The 16432-nt window shown below is 47.0% G+C and overlaps 1 protein-coding gene across 1 annotated transcript in view; it reads right to left on the bottom strand.

Moving 5' to 3' along the window:
• Positions 1-16432, bottom strand: part of SLC6A11 (solute carrier family 6 member 11) — a 126321-nt gene that overhangs the window by 53376 nt on the left and 56513 nt on the right. Inside the window, exon 6 of the mRNA XM_081072784.1 lies at positions 14059-14193. Within this exon, the coding sequence (XP_080928910.1) occupies positions 14059-14193 (135 nt within the window). The remainder of the gene's footprint in view (positions 1-14058; positions 14194-16432) is intronic.

Raw genomic sequence — 16432 nt, 5'->3', positions numbered from 1 at the left:
AATAAAATGAAAGTCACATTCCTCTCTTAAAGAAAACAATAGCTAACAATTATTGAGCATTGCCTGTGTGCTGGATGGACATAAATCTACGCACATCATGAACAAGCATTATCCCATTTAACCCTCACGACAACCCTTTTTGCGGATGGGGGACATCAAGGCACAGAGAGGCTAAGTAATTTGCTTGAGGCTACACAATTATCAGTAAGCAAATGAGTCATGACTCAAATTCAAGCGGCCCGATGGTAACACACACACTATGCCTACAGCTCTGGTTGAAAGCTCAAGGACAGGGGTCTTGATTGTTGGGGGTGGATGAACTCTTTAAGAAAAATATGCTAATGAAACACCTGCATCCAGGGGTTTACAGCAGATTTATTTACAATTGCCAAATGTGGAAGTACCCAAGATGTCCATCAATAGGTGAGTGGATAAACTGTGGTACATCCAGATGATGGAATACCATTCAGAGATCAAAAGAAAAGAGCTATCGAGCCAAGAAAAGACATGCAGGAACCTTAAATGCACATTACCAAGTGAAAGAAGCCAGTCTGAAAAGGCTACCTACTGTATGGCATTCTGGAAAAGGCAAAACTATGGAGACAGCAACAAGATCCGTGGTTGCCAGGGGTGTGGGGAGGAAGGAGGAAGGATGAGTAGGTGAAGCACTGGGGATTTTTAAAGCAGTGAAACTATTCTGCATGACACTGTAATGGTGGACACATGGCACTATGCATTTATCAAAACTCATGGAATATACAGCACAAAGAGTGAACCTAATTAACCCTAACGTAAACTATGAACTTAGTTAATGATAATGTATCAGTACTGCCTCATCGATTGTAACAAATGCACACACTAATGTACGATGCTAGCAATAGGGGAAGCTGGGGGGCAGGGGTGAGGAGGTAGATGGGAACTCTGTATTTCCTGCTTAATTTTTCTGTAAAGCTAAAACTGCTTTTAAAAACTTTATGAATTTAAAAAGAGCATGCTTAATGGATACAATTTTATGTCCAACTTTGAGGGGGGGCGGCAAAGACCCTCCTCTAATAAAAAATTCCTGTCCTAGAACACATCCATCATCCGCTCTCTCCATCCCACTCCCAAAGAGTCCAGCAAATGTCCGGCAAGAGTGGGTACTTTGCACATTTCTGTCAATCCATTTAAAAAGCAAAGACTTCGCACAATGCCTGGCATACAGTAGGTGCTCAGTAATACTTCCTGGATGAATGAACAAAAGGCTAGAATTCTTAAAAAAAAAAAAAGTAAAAAGCAAAAAACAAACAAAAGAACAGCCTAAGAATCCCTGGATCCAGGCTGGCAGTTGCTTCTCTCCTGTGTTGGTGCAGCTGGCGTCATCACTCTCCATGGCTGTCACCAGCTCCTGCCATCCCTGGTGACACCTCCCTCTCCACTATGAGACTGCAAACTCCTCCAGGACAAAAATACTGCCTGATTCATCTATCCCTCCTCAGACTCCTACCCCATGGTCAGGCCTGGCACACAGAAGGTGCATTTTGAGTGTTTGCTGACATCTCTTTGTCTCTTTTGTCTGTAGTGCCTTTTGGGCTTCTGGGACAATGGCACTAAGTCAGTCACATCTGCCCATAAATCTGTGCTATTATAGCTGGAGGGCTGCTTCTCGCATCTCCTATGACATTGCAAAACCTCCACCATCCTTGGCAGACAGACTCCATTCTTGCTTTGCACCCCCCAAATCAAGATTATTTGATGTGTATCTCTACTTCTTTTCTCTTCGCTTCCAAACTCATTTTATTTTCTCATTCTTTCTGTGCACCCGGACAAGTTTACATGTGCTGTTTCAGCTAACCTTACCATAGGTATGAGTGGACAGGAGATGAATAAAAGATTGGACCCTGCCCTCCAAAAGCTTACAAGAGAGGAAACCGAGGCTCAGAGAGGGCGAGTCACCTGCTCAAGCTCACACAGTGGGTAAGGCAGAGGCAGGCATTAAATGAATCTCTGTTTGACTCTGCTGTGAAGTTCTGCTGGGACTCTCTTGTTTGAGTAATCTTCTGAAGGTACAATTTTGTTCATGCCAGTCAATCTCTTGCTCATAAAGATTCAACAGCTCCCCTATTGATCACTGAATGAAGTCTTAAACTCTTTGGCCTTGGCACCCAAGGGTCCCAATGAAGGAGCCTCAGGCTACTGTCTGAGCCTTTTTTCTTATGATTCTCTGTCACAAAACCTCTCTTATAGCCATACCACACTACTCACCATTTCCTTCATATATGTGCTCTCTGGTCTTTGCTTATTTCCAAACAGCCTTCCCTTCCCCATCCTTCAAGGAACAAATCAAAGGCTACCTGTTTGATAACATCTTATCTGGGATGGGATGCGCTATTGGAAAGAATTGTGTTCTTTTCTGACTGTTTGTAGTCCTTTATCTAAACCATCATATGGCACCCACCCACCCATCCATCCATTCACCCACCCATCCACCCACCCACCTACCCATCGACCTATACACACATCCAGTATTAACTGGGAGCTTAACACGTGCCAGCTCTGTGTCAGGGAGTTCACAGTGGATAAGACACGTTCTTTGCTTATGTGGAGCTGACATTCTCACTGGGGGAGAACAACAGTGAGTACGTCAAAAAAATGAACACAAGATTACTTCAGATAGCCATTAGTCCCAGAAACAAAATAAAACAGGGGCTTGGTTAAAGTCACAGGGTTTACGGGGGATGTTTGAGCTCAGCTGCTCAGAGATGACGTGGAGCCAAGGCCTGCAGGGTGAGAGGGAGCTGACCGTGGGAGCATCTGAGGAAACAGTGGTCCAGACAGACGGGCCAGGAACGAGCCTGGGATGCCCAGGGATGCACGGGAGATGGGACCGGCCACAGAGGGCTCCTTGGCGTTGGCCCTAGTGAACAGTCTGCATTTTAATCCTAGTGCAAGGGGAATCTGCTGGGGGTGGGGATTTTAAGGAGTCAGATTTCTGCTGCTGATTATGACTGAGTGACTGGTAAAGGAGTGGCCCTCCTGCCATAAGCAACCATCAAAGCAGACAAAATACAAGAGGCAGCCATTTTGGGGCAGTGGATACCCTGCAGGAAAGACTGCTATCCCTGAAAGACGGGAACCCCCGAGGGGGATTTGCCCAGCCCTCCACCTGGGTACAAGAGCTGGAGTCCAAGCAGAACGTACAGTCGTACCAAGCTGAGAAGACAGGGCCAGAGTGCAGGGCAGCTGAAATAGCTGGTATCTATGGTGCAGGGCAGCAGAAAGGGGGAGCTGTGCAGAATGGGGACCCCAGATGTCCATTGGAGGTACCCCACAAGACTCTGACTGATGGCTTGGATGTAAATATCCCGAGTGACACCACCCAAGGCTTTCCAGACAGTGCTGTTACAGGGTTGAGAGAACAACAGAGACATGAGAGGCTGGACACTGCCAGGAAAAGAGCAGTGCCAGGGGATTAGGGCTCCCAGCCTGCCAGAGCAGACACATCTGGTCCACACCAAGTATTCACCCGTGGTACCTGGCTAGGACACAGAAAGACCTCCCCTTGGGAGCAGGAACCATGTCCCAGGGCAGCGTTTCTCTAGTGGCACTATGGATATTTGGGGCGGAATGATTCTTTGTTGTGGGGGCTGTCCTGTACGTTGTAGGATGTTTAGCAGCACCCCTGGCCTCTACCCACTACATGCCAGTAGGCCCCCCCATCCTAACTTGTGACAGTTCAGTTTGTTCCCAGACATTGCCAAATGTCTCCTGGGAGGCGAAATTTTCCTGGTTGAGAACCATCGCTCTAGAGTAAGAACTACTCTGGTTACATTCTGATAAAGTTTTATAAATGTCTCATCATGTATTGTACACCTGAAACTAATATAATATTGTGTGTCAATAGCAATTGGGGAAGAAAGAAGAAAAAAAAGAGCCGAAAGCCCAGCCCTGACAAGATCTACAGAGATGCCAGAGCTTAGAATCGTAAGTCCTCCTGGGGCCTATTAAGTTAGAGGAGCTTGGAAAACAGATTGGGATCGCCAAAGGACTTCACTAAAAAACATACGATTGAACCTATATAAGTTTAAGGTGGTCAGTAATTGAACTACTTATTGAAATAAAAACCAACATTCTTCAAAGGAAGATAACAGAATCCAGAGTGTCTACAATATAGTATCCACAATACTCAATCACAATCCACAGCATACAACCCAAATCTACCAGATGTATAAAAAACAAACAAACAAACAAACAAACAAAACCAGGAAAATATGATCCACATCTAAAAAAAATGCTGGATTTATCAAAGACTTAAAAGTAGCTCTTATAAATATATTCAAAGCATTAAAAGAAAATTCAAAAAACATTCAAAGAACAACAGCAGGAATTTGCATGAACAGGGATTCCTTTTTCAAAGCTTTCTCAGTCTTCTGTGTGAGGAAGGGAATAGTGGTAAAAGGCCACCTCGGAGGCCATTTTATTAACCCAGAGGCGGCTGCCTTGTGCCTCAGTTGTTTAGGCTCCATTTAAATTACTGTGTTCAACATTGGTGGATACTCTCCAAATGGGGGATTGACAAATTAGAGCAGATAAGTCGAGAAAGAATAAGCAGATGAAAGAATGAATGCATGAATGAATGTGTCAATATTGGAAACCAGGAGAGCAGACAATGAGAGTACACATCATTTTAGGACATAGGTTTTAAAACTGTCGGCACCTGAGAGACAGGCAACTGCCATGGTCATGGAACCTTACAGACTTACCTTATTGGTCCTGAGAATTTCATTATTTAGCCCTTAGCCCCTGGGTTTAGAACGTGGTAATTGTCAATAACTATTTGCTGACTGAGTGAATCAGATAAATTAAATGACAAGTTGATAAAGCACAGAACCTGACTATGAATCAGCCAGCAAGAAGTGATAGCTCCATCACTGTCAAGCAGCTCTTCCACCACCAAGACTCAGGTTAAGAAGGTGCTGCTGAAACCGCTGGGAAAAATCACAAAGCTTCACCTGGAGTGAACCTGTGTCTGAAAGAATTTAATGAGGCACGCCAGCGACGCACAGAATCTCGGTGCAGTATACAGGGACTCTGATTCCACAGACAGGCAACTTTTAAGACATTTCAAGCAGTCAAGAAAAGAAGAAACATTCACTACTTTGCTTACGTGCATATGCTATTAGATCAATAATGCATCTCTAACTCTTGAGGAGTTTACCTGATGACCGGAACGAGCCAACCTGTGTCAGGTGAATTCCTACTCCAGCACCACCCTTCACCACTGTTGTCACTGACTTAATTACGTGTCTCTCCCAAGAGGCTGTCATCTCCTTGAAGATAGGCACCCATGTGTGTGCTGATTCTGCACCCTCACTGCCTGGTACTGAGTGGAAAACAAAGCAATGTTGGTGGAGCGGGGCCCTCACCCAGAATCTAATCTGCCAAAAGGAAACCGTGGGGGGTTTTCAGTCCCACAGGGGCAGTCCCCATGTCAGTGAGGATTGCAATATTTTCAGGAACATATCCGATATTTCTAAGTCGATGTAATTTTGGAAATTTTACTTTTAAGTCCAAAGCCCACAGGCCCATGTTTCCCTGGGTCTGTGCCTGGAATCAGAGTACACTGCCACCAGGTGGCAGCAATTCCATAGTCACATCCACGAGGTTCCTCAGGTAGGGCTTTAAACCAGGGTCTTGTTTTTCCCGGTTTGTCCTCCTGTGAGGTGGGGAGGCTGGGGAGTTTTGGTGTTCTGAAGTGCTCTCACTGCTTGGGCTTCCTTCTACCCCACCCCCAGGATCTGGACCTCTTAGTGGTGGCTCCAGTTCCCCCCATAGAGGAGGCAGACTTGGGGAACGTGTGCATGCCCTGGGAAAGCAGACCCTGCAATCTGGATCCCTGACAGGTCTTTCTGTTCTTGCCCTGAAAACACACACTTGAAAGACAATGACGAGTGAGAGTGGCAGGAATCTGGGGCAGGGAAAAATGTGATTTCCTGCAAGAGCCCCCCCACCCCCATGCTCCAAAGACTGAAAAGATAGAAAATAAAAATTTGAGAGGAAAAAAAAAATCGAGTGGAAGCACTTCACACTTCAGATAGAACACAGGGCTGACAGTAAAGACAAATAGATGTTTAGAAAGTTATAACAGACCACGGAATGCAAATCACCAGGGGACAAAGAAGGCAAGCTGCTGTGCGGCTTCAAGTTCTTGATGAGAAACTTAATTTACTGGATCCACAATAAAGGCCGTCGGTTCCGAGTTCAGAGCCTCCCCCTTGGGCTGTGGGGCCCTGACTTGTCCTGCCCAGCACCAGTGACATGGAGGCAATACGAGGAACACCACTGGTGTTCCTGGAGCCCTCGCTGTGTGCCAGGCCCTGGGCTGGGCACCAAAACTGAGGACTAGAAGAGCTTTCACGTTCACATGCACACTTGCTTCAGAGCTGCCGTGGGCGGTAGGTATTCTTACCGCCATGGCCAGGTGAGAGCCTTGAGCCCAGAGAGATAAAGGGACAGGCTGAAGGCCACCCGGCTGCTCGTGGCAGAGAGTGACTCAAATTTCCTTCTCTCACCACCAGATTCCACAGCTCCCCAAGCCCCCTCTCTCTAGAGAGCAACCTGACAACCACAGTATATGCCTCGTCGCCGTAATGTAAAGTCACACCAGCGCTGACGAAAATGGTCCTTCGTTCAAAAAATATGCACTGAACTCTCACTGTTGGCAGCCCCAGTTCCAGGGGCTGGAGATCTCCAGTGAACGTAACAGAAGGATTCCCCGCCCTCACGAAGCTCACATTCTAGTGAGTGGAAGGACCGACAGAAAATGGGCAGTGTCTGAGAGGTTGGCAGGGGTCAAGCAGCAAACCAAAGCCAGGAAGTTGGACAGGGTGTGCAGGTGGGTTGAAGGGGGTGTGATTGTAAACAACGTGGTCAGGAGGCCCGCACAGAGACTACAGCAGGAGGGTGTGCGGCCCGTTAGCCCTTAACACAGCTTTCCTGGTTCTCGCTCTAGGGACCTCACGGTTATATAGGGATTCACCGTGAGGAAGACACTCTCCTCAGCTCTCGGGCCCCGCACAGCTGAGCTCACTTCACACGCTTTCTGGAGTTCTGGGGCCTCACTGGCTAGGGATACAGGAGGAGGGGGCCACTAGGAGTGCACCCACCCTCTGACTCAATCCAGCCTTCATGGAGGAATCCCTGCCACACAAGCCCAGAGGGGCAGGAGGGCCTCTCAAAGGGAATGTCTCCTTGTCTAAGGCCCCAGGCGTTTTGTACCAGTCAGGCACCCCGTGTCCCTTTAAAAATGTAAATGACCAGCAAATGTGTGTGTCTGAGCCCATGTAAGCAACAAGGAAGCGGAGCTGGAGCCGCACTGGCATGGGGATGATGGAGAGGCCTCCAGGCTGCTGGAGCTCCTTATCATTCTGGTTGGGATGGGGGTGGCGAGGAGTATCCTATGAGGCAGGAAGGCAGCCCAGGACTCTCTTCCTCTTGTGGGCCATTGTCTTTCCTCCCGCTGCTGACCTTCACAGGCCCCAGGTCCCAGACTTCACGAAACCCAAACACGTTTGCAGAGACGTAAAGGTCTGATGGTAACATGCAACCCACACAGCCAGTACTGAGTCTCGGGGGCAGGGCTGCCCCTTCAGGCTGCAGGAGAGACAAGGCAATTAGGGGTTCTGTCTCAAGCCTGCCGCGTCAGCGATCAGCCCTCCCCCAGGCCTCCTGCCAAGTAAGCCCCTGAGACGGCAAGAGAGAGAAAGTGATGGCATGGATGCAGCCACTTTATATCAGCTGGAATGTATAAAAGGCTTGAGTCCTTGACAGATTTTGGCACAAGGACCATCACCAATAACAAATTGTTACGTTCTTCTCAAAAGAACAAAAGAAAGGATGAGAAGCTCTGATCTCCCCCAACCCCACTTCCCTCTTCTTAAAGGGAGAGAAATTCAGGTGAGGAGAGGTGAGACTCTGCCCTCCTATACCAGACTCTGGGCTCCTGGGGGAAAAGGGGGAGTCTTATTCAGTCTGCACACTGTGTGCCTGGCACACGTACCCATGAAATAGGCATTTGTGGAATAAACTAAGAAACAGCTTTGCTGGGAGCAGCAGATGAGTGGCACACAGGACTATGGGACCCCTGGCCTCATGGAGTGTGCAGACTAGGGAGGACTCCCAAGGAATGCTCATTTCACCCCCTGCTGGCCCTCAGTTCACCTAAGACCACCCTCACCCCCAGGGACAGGACGGTGCAGCCCAGGGGACGGATGGGGTTCAGTGGCCAGAATCTGACTGTGCCCTGGAGTTCCCCTTCTGACCAGCCCTCAGACCTCCCTGGGGCTCACCTTCCCCGATCATCACTCCTTTCCATCTCTCCACGCCAGGTGGCTCCAGAGTCAACTCTTTAGTCCCTCTTAGCCGAGGGAGGCCTGAACACTTCGAAGTCAGCCCCAAGAAAGTAGGGTGTTGATACTCCCAGACCAGCCAAACCACCAGGCCTGGTGAAACTTCCTGGGGACATTCCTCCCTAGTGCAATTTAAGTGCAAACGGAAAACTAAGTCAGGGTGATTACTCAGAAAAAGTAATACTAGTAAGGAGAATACTAGTAAGAGACACAGACCAAGCCTTTTACCGACCTCCTGATACAATATTTCCAGCCGGCAGCTCTCCTGACCTACTTTCTCTAACTTTGAGAGCCGTGCCTCAGTTGTCTCGAGGAGGACCACATGGCTACCAAAAGTCCTAACACCCAGGATGTTTCTCCAGCCCTTGGCTGCACCCCAAACAATAATAATTATGAAGACATGGTTTTGACATGGTTAATGTCCTGGGTTTTTTCCTAACGCACATTAAAATAAATATATAAACATAAAAGGAAAAAGAAATTCCTCTGTCAACTGGGTCCTCATACTTTCACAGCCATCTGAGGGGGCAGGCAAGTACAAGCTGTGAGCCTCATTCTCGGGAAGCAGGGACTTGGCCCCAGAGAGGAGAGGAGCCTTGCTTGTGGCCACACCACCAGTAATGGGAGAGCAAGAATTGAAACCTCTGTCCTCCTGCTTCTCATGGTGTGGGGTATGCACAAATGGGAACAGTTGGAACTGGGTGGTTTCTTAAGACGTTACCTCCCTTCAGTTACGAATTCTCCCAGAACCCAGGAACGCAGGAACCCTGAAGTTTAACTGGGTTGCTAAGTTGCTTGTGGCCACAAGCAAGTAGGTCAGCCTCTCTGACCTGGATCTCTCTGTCTGTCAAGTGGAGATTTTAGCTGGGGTCCTGTGATACTACTGACCTATTCACAGGCCTCCTTCCCTCGGTACCCTGAGACAAACCTTGTGTGACGCACCAGCCACCAAAGTTTGAGGAGCCGTCAAGACCTCTCCTTGGACTCCACATGGCTGTACACCCTGCCACCAGCTTTTCAGCCCTCAGAGCAGATTGAGAGCAGGTTCAAAGCTGCTCGCACCTCCCTTTCCAGCCATGCTAGGCCCTTCCTAGAACTCACTGCACCTTCCAAACAACATCAGCTACATGGAGCCTTATTCGCCTTTCCCTTTGGAGTCACTATCTTTATTTCTGCCCCAGACAATCAGCTATCACTGTTGCTTTTGGAGATATACACATATACAAAACAAACATACACAGAAACACAGACAAACACACATATGAGGTCGGACAATTAAGTTCATGAACTTGTTGCAATGCTGTTGCTAACCTTTTTTGATATCAGAGGGATTATTCATTATGCATTTGTCACAACTGGACAAACAGTTAACTAAGTTTACTATTTGGAAGTGCTGAAAAGGCTGTGTGAAAAAGTTAAGACGACCTGAACTTTTCACCAACACTTCATGGCTCTTGCATCACAACAATGCACCAGCTCCCACGGCGCTGTCTGTGAGGGAGTTTTTAGCCAGTAAACAAATAACTGTATTGGAACACCCTCCCTACACACCTGATCTGGCCCCCAATGACTTCTTTCTTTACCCGAAGATAAATGAAGTATTGAAAGGAAGACATTTTGATGACATTCAGGACATCAAGGGTAATACGACGACAGCTCTGATGGCCATTCCATAAAAAGAATTCCAAAATTGCCTTGAAGGGTGGACCAGGCGCTGGCGTCGGTGCATAGCTTCCCAAGGTGAGCACTTTGAAGGTGACCGTAGTGATATTCAGCAATGAGGTATGTAGCACTTTTTCTAGGATGAGTTCGTGAACTTAATTGTCTGAGCTCGTATGCACCCATTTTCTGGCCATCACTGATAGAGAATCAAAAATTAGTACAGTTCACAGGTCTGGTGAGTGAGAAGTCTCAGACATTTTGCTAAGGCAACAGAACCTTTCTTAGGAACAGAACCTTTCTTCTAAAATTAAAATAGCTCTGGTTCTTATATTCATTCAGCAAACATTTATTGAGCACCTACTGTGCACCAGACACTAAACTAGCCAGGGACGTAGGACACAGTGGTGGGCAAGGCAGATACACACCCTGCTTCTAAACTGCCTTCCCAGCGAGGCCTCCCTGGCCATCCTGTTGGAAATTGCAGTCCTCTCCCCCCAGCACTCTTTCTTTGCTGCCACACTTTTTCTACGTGGTCCTGGTCACCATGTCATGGACTGCATGCTTTACTAGTGAATTTTGTTTACTGTCTTCTTCCCCAACTGAAATATAAACCCCAGGGGACAGGGATCATTGTTTTGCTGACTGTCTAGTGCTATATGCCTACTACCTGTGCTAACCAATACAGAGCAGGTACTTGGAAAATACCTGCAGAGTAAATGAACGCACATGAAACAAATAAGTTATACCTATAATACATATGTATGCAATTATATAAACATTTCACTGGAACGTGATAAGTGCTTTGGAAAATAAGTACAGAATACTGGGGAGTTGGGTGCATGTTTGGCAATTGGGAAAGATTTGCCTGACAAAGTGAAGTTTAAACTGAGTCCTAAAGAGTAAATGTGTGTCAGTCAGACAAGGTAGGGAGGGAAGGTCTGAGGAAGTGAAAAGGAGTATTCCCAGCAGGCAAACAGCACGTGCAAAGATCCTGAGGAAGAAAGGAGGCTAATATTTGGGAGGAACTGAAGGAGAGGGGACAGTGGCAGGAATGAGGTAGCAAGAAGGCAGCTCAGGAAGGACCTTGGAGGCCTCACCATTTGGATCTTATTCCAAAGACCACAGGAAATCCCAGAAGGGATTTCAGCAAAGAAGTGCCCATCAGATTTTATATTTAAAAAAAACCTCACTTTGGTGCTTGGTGGGGAGTGGCCTAGAGGGCTCAAGAGCCATTTCTGGAAGACCAGTTAGGACACTGTTACAGTTTTCCAATGGGAGATGGTGGTGGCTTGGGCCAGGCTGGTGGCAGCAGAGGCAGAGAGCAATACGGACGGAGCGGGGGTAAAATCAACTATCCCCTCACAGGTGTCTGAGAGTTGTCCAGCTCAGGGGTCAGCAAACTCTTTCTAGGATAGGTCATATAGCAAATATTTCAGGTTTTGCAGGTGTGCAGGAAAGAGGTACCATCGCAGGCTGATATTGCTCTCCAGGAAGGCCTGCTTGCAGGGTCGTCTCTTGACTGGTCTTTGGGAACTTGGCTAAGATGCTCCCTAAGGTACTACATGATTTGGTTGCTTTGTCTGCCTGCGGCCCTGTTCTGCTGTACTAGCCTGCCTGGACTGTTGGTACAGCAATGTGATTTATGGTGAATACCTGCTTTCCTTCTTCGAGTCTGGAATTCTGAGTGATCACGCAGGCAGAAAGCACCATGTTTCCCCGAAAATAAGACCTAACCGGAAAATAAGCCCTAGCATGCTTTTCCAGGATGACATCCCCTGAACATAAGCCCTAATGCATCTTTTGGAGCAAAACTTAATATAAGACCCAGTCTTATTTTGGGGGGAAACACAGTACCTATGCACTTAGGAAAATACCCCCATTAAAAATCTGGACTCTGAGTCGCAAGCAGGCCCTGGTGTGTGGAAATGCTACCCACATGCTGCTGCATTTTGGTGCTGGAAGAAGGAGCAAGTTCCATGCAGCCCCTCCTGGCAGGAGAATATAGGAAGCCTGTGGTGAATTCTTCTAGGCTTTGCCTGAAGTGTGCTGTTCTCTAACTGATGATGGAAATAAACCACATCCAAGAGAGTAACTGCTTCTGAGTGCTATGAGTCCTTCTGGTCACCAAATGTGTGCGTGCGTGTGTGTGTGTGCGTGTGTGTGTGTGTGTACGTGTTGGACGTAACGGGGGGTGGTATTTCCATAGGACAGCCTTACAGATAAGAACTGGCCTGGGAGTTAAGGCCCAAAAGGAAGGAGATGGTAGGAAAGCAGGATGATTAGGGCAGACGATCTGAATGGTGAACTCCTGGCTTCACCTTTGTTCTGGGTGTAGGTGGTGTATTTTTACGTGCACATGTGCACAGGCCAAGGCTCCAAGGTCAAAGGTGTTGAACAGGTTTTCCCAAACTTTTCTGATCATCAGACTCCCCTTGGAAATGGTGCCCAGGTGCCATCTCCGAGGCCTGAAACTGAATCTCCAGGGGTGGGGCCTGGAGTCTGCATTTTAGTATGTTCCCAGTGTACTGATGATCAGCCAGGTGAGGAAAATGGGTGATACTTGGGACTGACTGACCGTAGGGACAGGGATAAAGAGTCCTGTGAGCAGAGGAAAGAACAGGAAATCTGTCCCGGATTAACGCAGAATTTGTAGATCTAACAAAGATACACAGACCAGTGATTTTTGGAAATACGCAGCTGGCAAAACTGCTTTTCCAACTGAGCTTGTGCCATCAGAGGTTGGAGTAGGCAAGGCCAACAGTCAGGAGCTAATTTCCTTCTTCCTAGGGATTCTGCCTGCAATTCAGGATGCTGGTGGTGTCCCTTGCCTGGGGCCCCTCACGGCACGGCAAACCGAAACACAAATGAGCCCACATGGCCACTCCACCCCGTACTCAGTGCAGTGACATCAGATACATCTAAATGGCACTAAGTAGCACTCCACGAACGTTTCCACCCAATTGCTCCTAACAGGGTGTGGCCCGAAGCCTCAGACTGCAGACTTGAGATTTCTTGCAAGCCTCATGTCCTACTGAATGCAGATTCCACATTCTACTGCATGACTCATCTATGTTTGTTTTAATAGAAAAATGGGTGCCTCCGCACCCATTCAAATATCTTTGAGCATGTTATTTTACACGTTGGAATTATGTGGGGACCTCTGAAAGATACTGATACCTCCGACCCAGCCCCGGAAAGTATAATTTAATTGGTCTGGGTTGTGCTCTGAATATTGGGATTTTCTAAAGCATCGTAGGAGCTTCTAACAAGTAGTAGAGGTTGAGAACCCCTGGGCTGTAAGATGCTCTGTCTTCATCTCTTGTCTAACATGCCCCAGATTCAGCACCATGTGCCCACTTCGAGAAGCTTACATAAATATTCACTACCCGCTATTCGAAATAGCCAATGCCTTACCAAAGACAACTAATAGGCCAGTCAGTTTTCACCAATGATATCTTCCTGTGAGTTACCCCACAAAGAAAATCGATCGCCAACAAAGACCCAGTTTCTGTCACTGAGATGCATGGCTGCCAAGATCTATGATCTTGGGTGCTGGGGACAGCATGTTTTATTTTCAATAACCTTTAACCAAAATATAGCATTTCCTTCAAGTATGACGGCAGGCAACACAGTACTGTAAGCAATAGAAATCCCAGATATTTTCTTACCATGGTACAAATATCTCCAAATACCATTTATTGTCATTGGTGCTTTGAAATCATGGAAATTATTGGACCTACCACCGGATGTTGCTATTTAATGTACTGATAAAGAAGCACGTGTATTATTACGATGCCACAAATGTCTTTCTTAATGTTTTGGTGATTGTATTTCAATATATTTGATTTACTAGTATTTAATTTGTGCATTGGAAATTATGATTCTGAGAAGGGGTCTATGGGCTTCCAATTGCTCCACCAACCATCAAGCCTCTGTGGCCGGCATTAGGGGCATGCAGAAGGCTTCCCAGTGGTGGCGAGCAACTGTGCATTGAGCAAACGACTCTTACCTGTGGGTCCGAGAGCCGGGAGAGGTCAGGGTACAGGTAGAACTTGACGCCTTCGGACGCCCCAGGCAACGTGACCCCTCGGATCAGGAGGATCAGAAGCATGACATAGGGGAAGGTCGCGGTGACGTACACAACCTGCCCAGGAGAAGAGAGACAAGAATGAAGAAGGGGGAACAGAGGTGGGCAACATGGCAGACGCCTGTTGCCTCACTGAGCAAAGGACTTCTCAGAGCAGCCATGAGAGGTGAACCCCGAACACAGATTTGGCTCCCGTCTCCTCTCTCGCCACCACCCCTTTAAGGGCGGGATCTTTCAGCGAGTATATTAAGTGCCTACAACGGTGCTTGATATCACTGATTTACAAACATATTGGACCAAAACCCACAGGGAGTAATATACATACCACAACCTGGTACATACTGAGCTGAAACCGGAAGTTTCACAAAATCAGTCACGCTTACATGTGTGATACACTCAGTATGTTCTATCACATTCTATTTCATTTATGTATCACACTCTATTTCATTGGAAAAAAAAAAAAGCGTGTCATGACCCTCTAAAATTTGTGTCATAATTCACCAACCGGCCAAGATCCACATTTTTGAAAAATACTGCTCTTAATGAAAATCAAGTTTTCATAGCCAAGGATAAGAGGGGACAGGATAGGGTAGAAAAGGGCAGGGGGAGCTGTATGGGGCAGGAGAGCCCCGGTGGTTTGCCTGGAATCATTTGTTTGGTCTGCTTGGAGGCAGGTAACTGAAGCTAGCCCCTTTCGCCCATGGATTAAAAGGAAGAATAAAGGCAGTGAAGGAAACAAACTCTTCCCTGAGCTTCCTCACCAAGAGGTGCTTAGAAGGCCAGGGCCACATCTTCACAGACCACTGGAGTTCCCGTCCTGCGGGCCATGGCCCCGTCCTGAGCCCTGCAGCTCCGATTTTGTTCTCCTTTGTGACAATCTCTCCTCCAGTCACTTGGTTCCTTCCTCTCGGTGGGGCCTGACTCTTGTATCTATTTAGATCAGCAACTTGCCAACATGCGGGGACCACGGACACTTCCGAGACTCTAGTGACAGCTATGGCCCATCTTCCCCTCCCCCCGCGAGTACACAGACACGGGTATGTGTACAAGCTTTTGGATGGTTCAGAGATTCCAATTCCCCAGATTAAAAACACCCTGCGCTCTAAGACATACAATGTTAATTCCTCCAACGCTCTGGGAGCCTCTTACCCCTTTCCAGCCTAGGCTTTCTTTTACCAGTGGTACAGCTCTTCACGCCATTCATTCATTTATGCATTTACTCACTCGTCCACCTACTCATGCACACACCAGAAACACTCCTATGCACCAAGCACTGAACTGGACCCTGGGACGTACAAATAAGAATGAGCCACAGAATGGACTTCAAGAGGTTTCACCAGTGACAGGAAGACAGACAAGTAACACATTATGTAAGCAGGGGAGTGGGAAGGATGGTGGAGGACAGAGAAGAGAATAGCTAAACAGGGGGCAGTCAGGGAGGGCTTCTCCAAGGAAGCGGTCCAGGTGTTGGCCTGTAAAGGATGAGAAAGAATTCAGGACATGGGTAATTGGGACAGAAGGAAGAAGAGAACAAATAAAATCCCATTACCTGCCAGGCACTTTATATATAACAAAAGAAATGGCTACATTTTATAAAGCATTTCCTCTTGGATTTTTTTTCTTTTGCTATTCACTTTATTTTCATATAAATTAACACCCCAGAAAAAGCAAAATAGAAACACTAAAGTATTGCACATAACAATCTTTGGCTTAAATGCCCTATTATTTCGTTGAAGAATGGTTAAGATACACATCGGAGAGATTGAAGGGACAGAAAGATTACAAAACAACCCACTATTATTTCTTTGCATGTAAACTACTAACTGTACAAAAACTAAGAGGCTATACTTTATACAAATACAAACATACATCATTTGGTTGGTGACAAAACAGCAATTTGAACCCAGTCCTCAAAAATAAGAAATAAGAACCAGCAGGGGCTAGTGTCAATGGGTCCAGCTGACACCGGCTGGAAGGCTGGGTTATTCCCTCCAGACACTGCCCCTAACCTACAACGATGGCACCATCCTCAGCCCACTCACAGCCCCGCCCCGCCAATTCAGCATCCTTGGTTCCAAATCAACCATCTGCTCCATCAACACGTCAGTAGTCACTATAAACAATCTCTCACTGTCATATAAGAGGGTGCCAAAAAAAAAAGTATACATATTTTAGGAAAGGAAAAGAACTGTACTAAAATTGTAATACTCAATATATACCGGTAACAAGAGATGAATACAAGTCGTGTATACATTTTTTTGGCACCCTGGTATAACATAATCCAGAAAAGGTGAAC

This window comes from Rhinolophus hipposideros (assembly GCF_964194185.1).
Source record: "Rhinolophus hipposideros genome assembly, chromosome: 14".
NCBI lineage: Eukaryota > Metazoa > Chordata > Mammalia > Chiroptera > Rhinolophidae > Rhinolophus > Rhinolophus hipposideros.
Note: the sequence above shows the minus strand (reverse complement) of the source record. Positions and strands in the feature narration are given on the sequence as shown.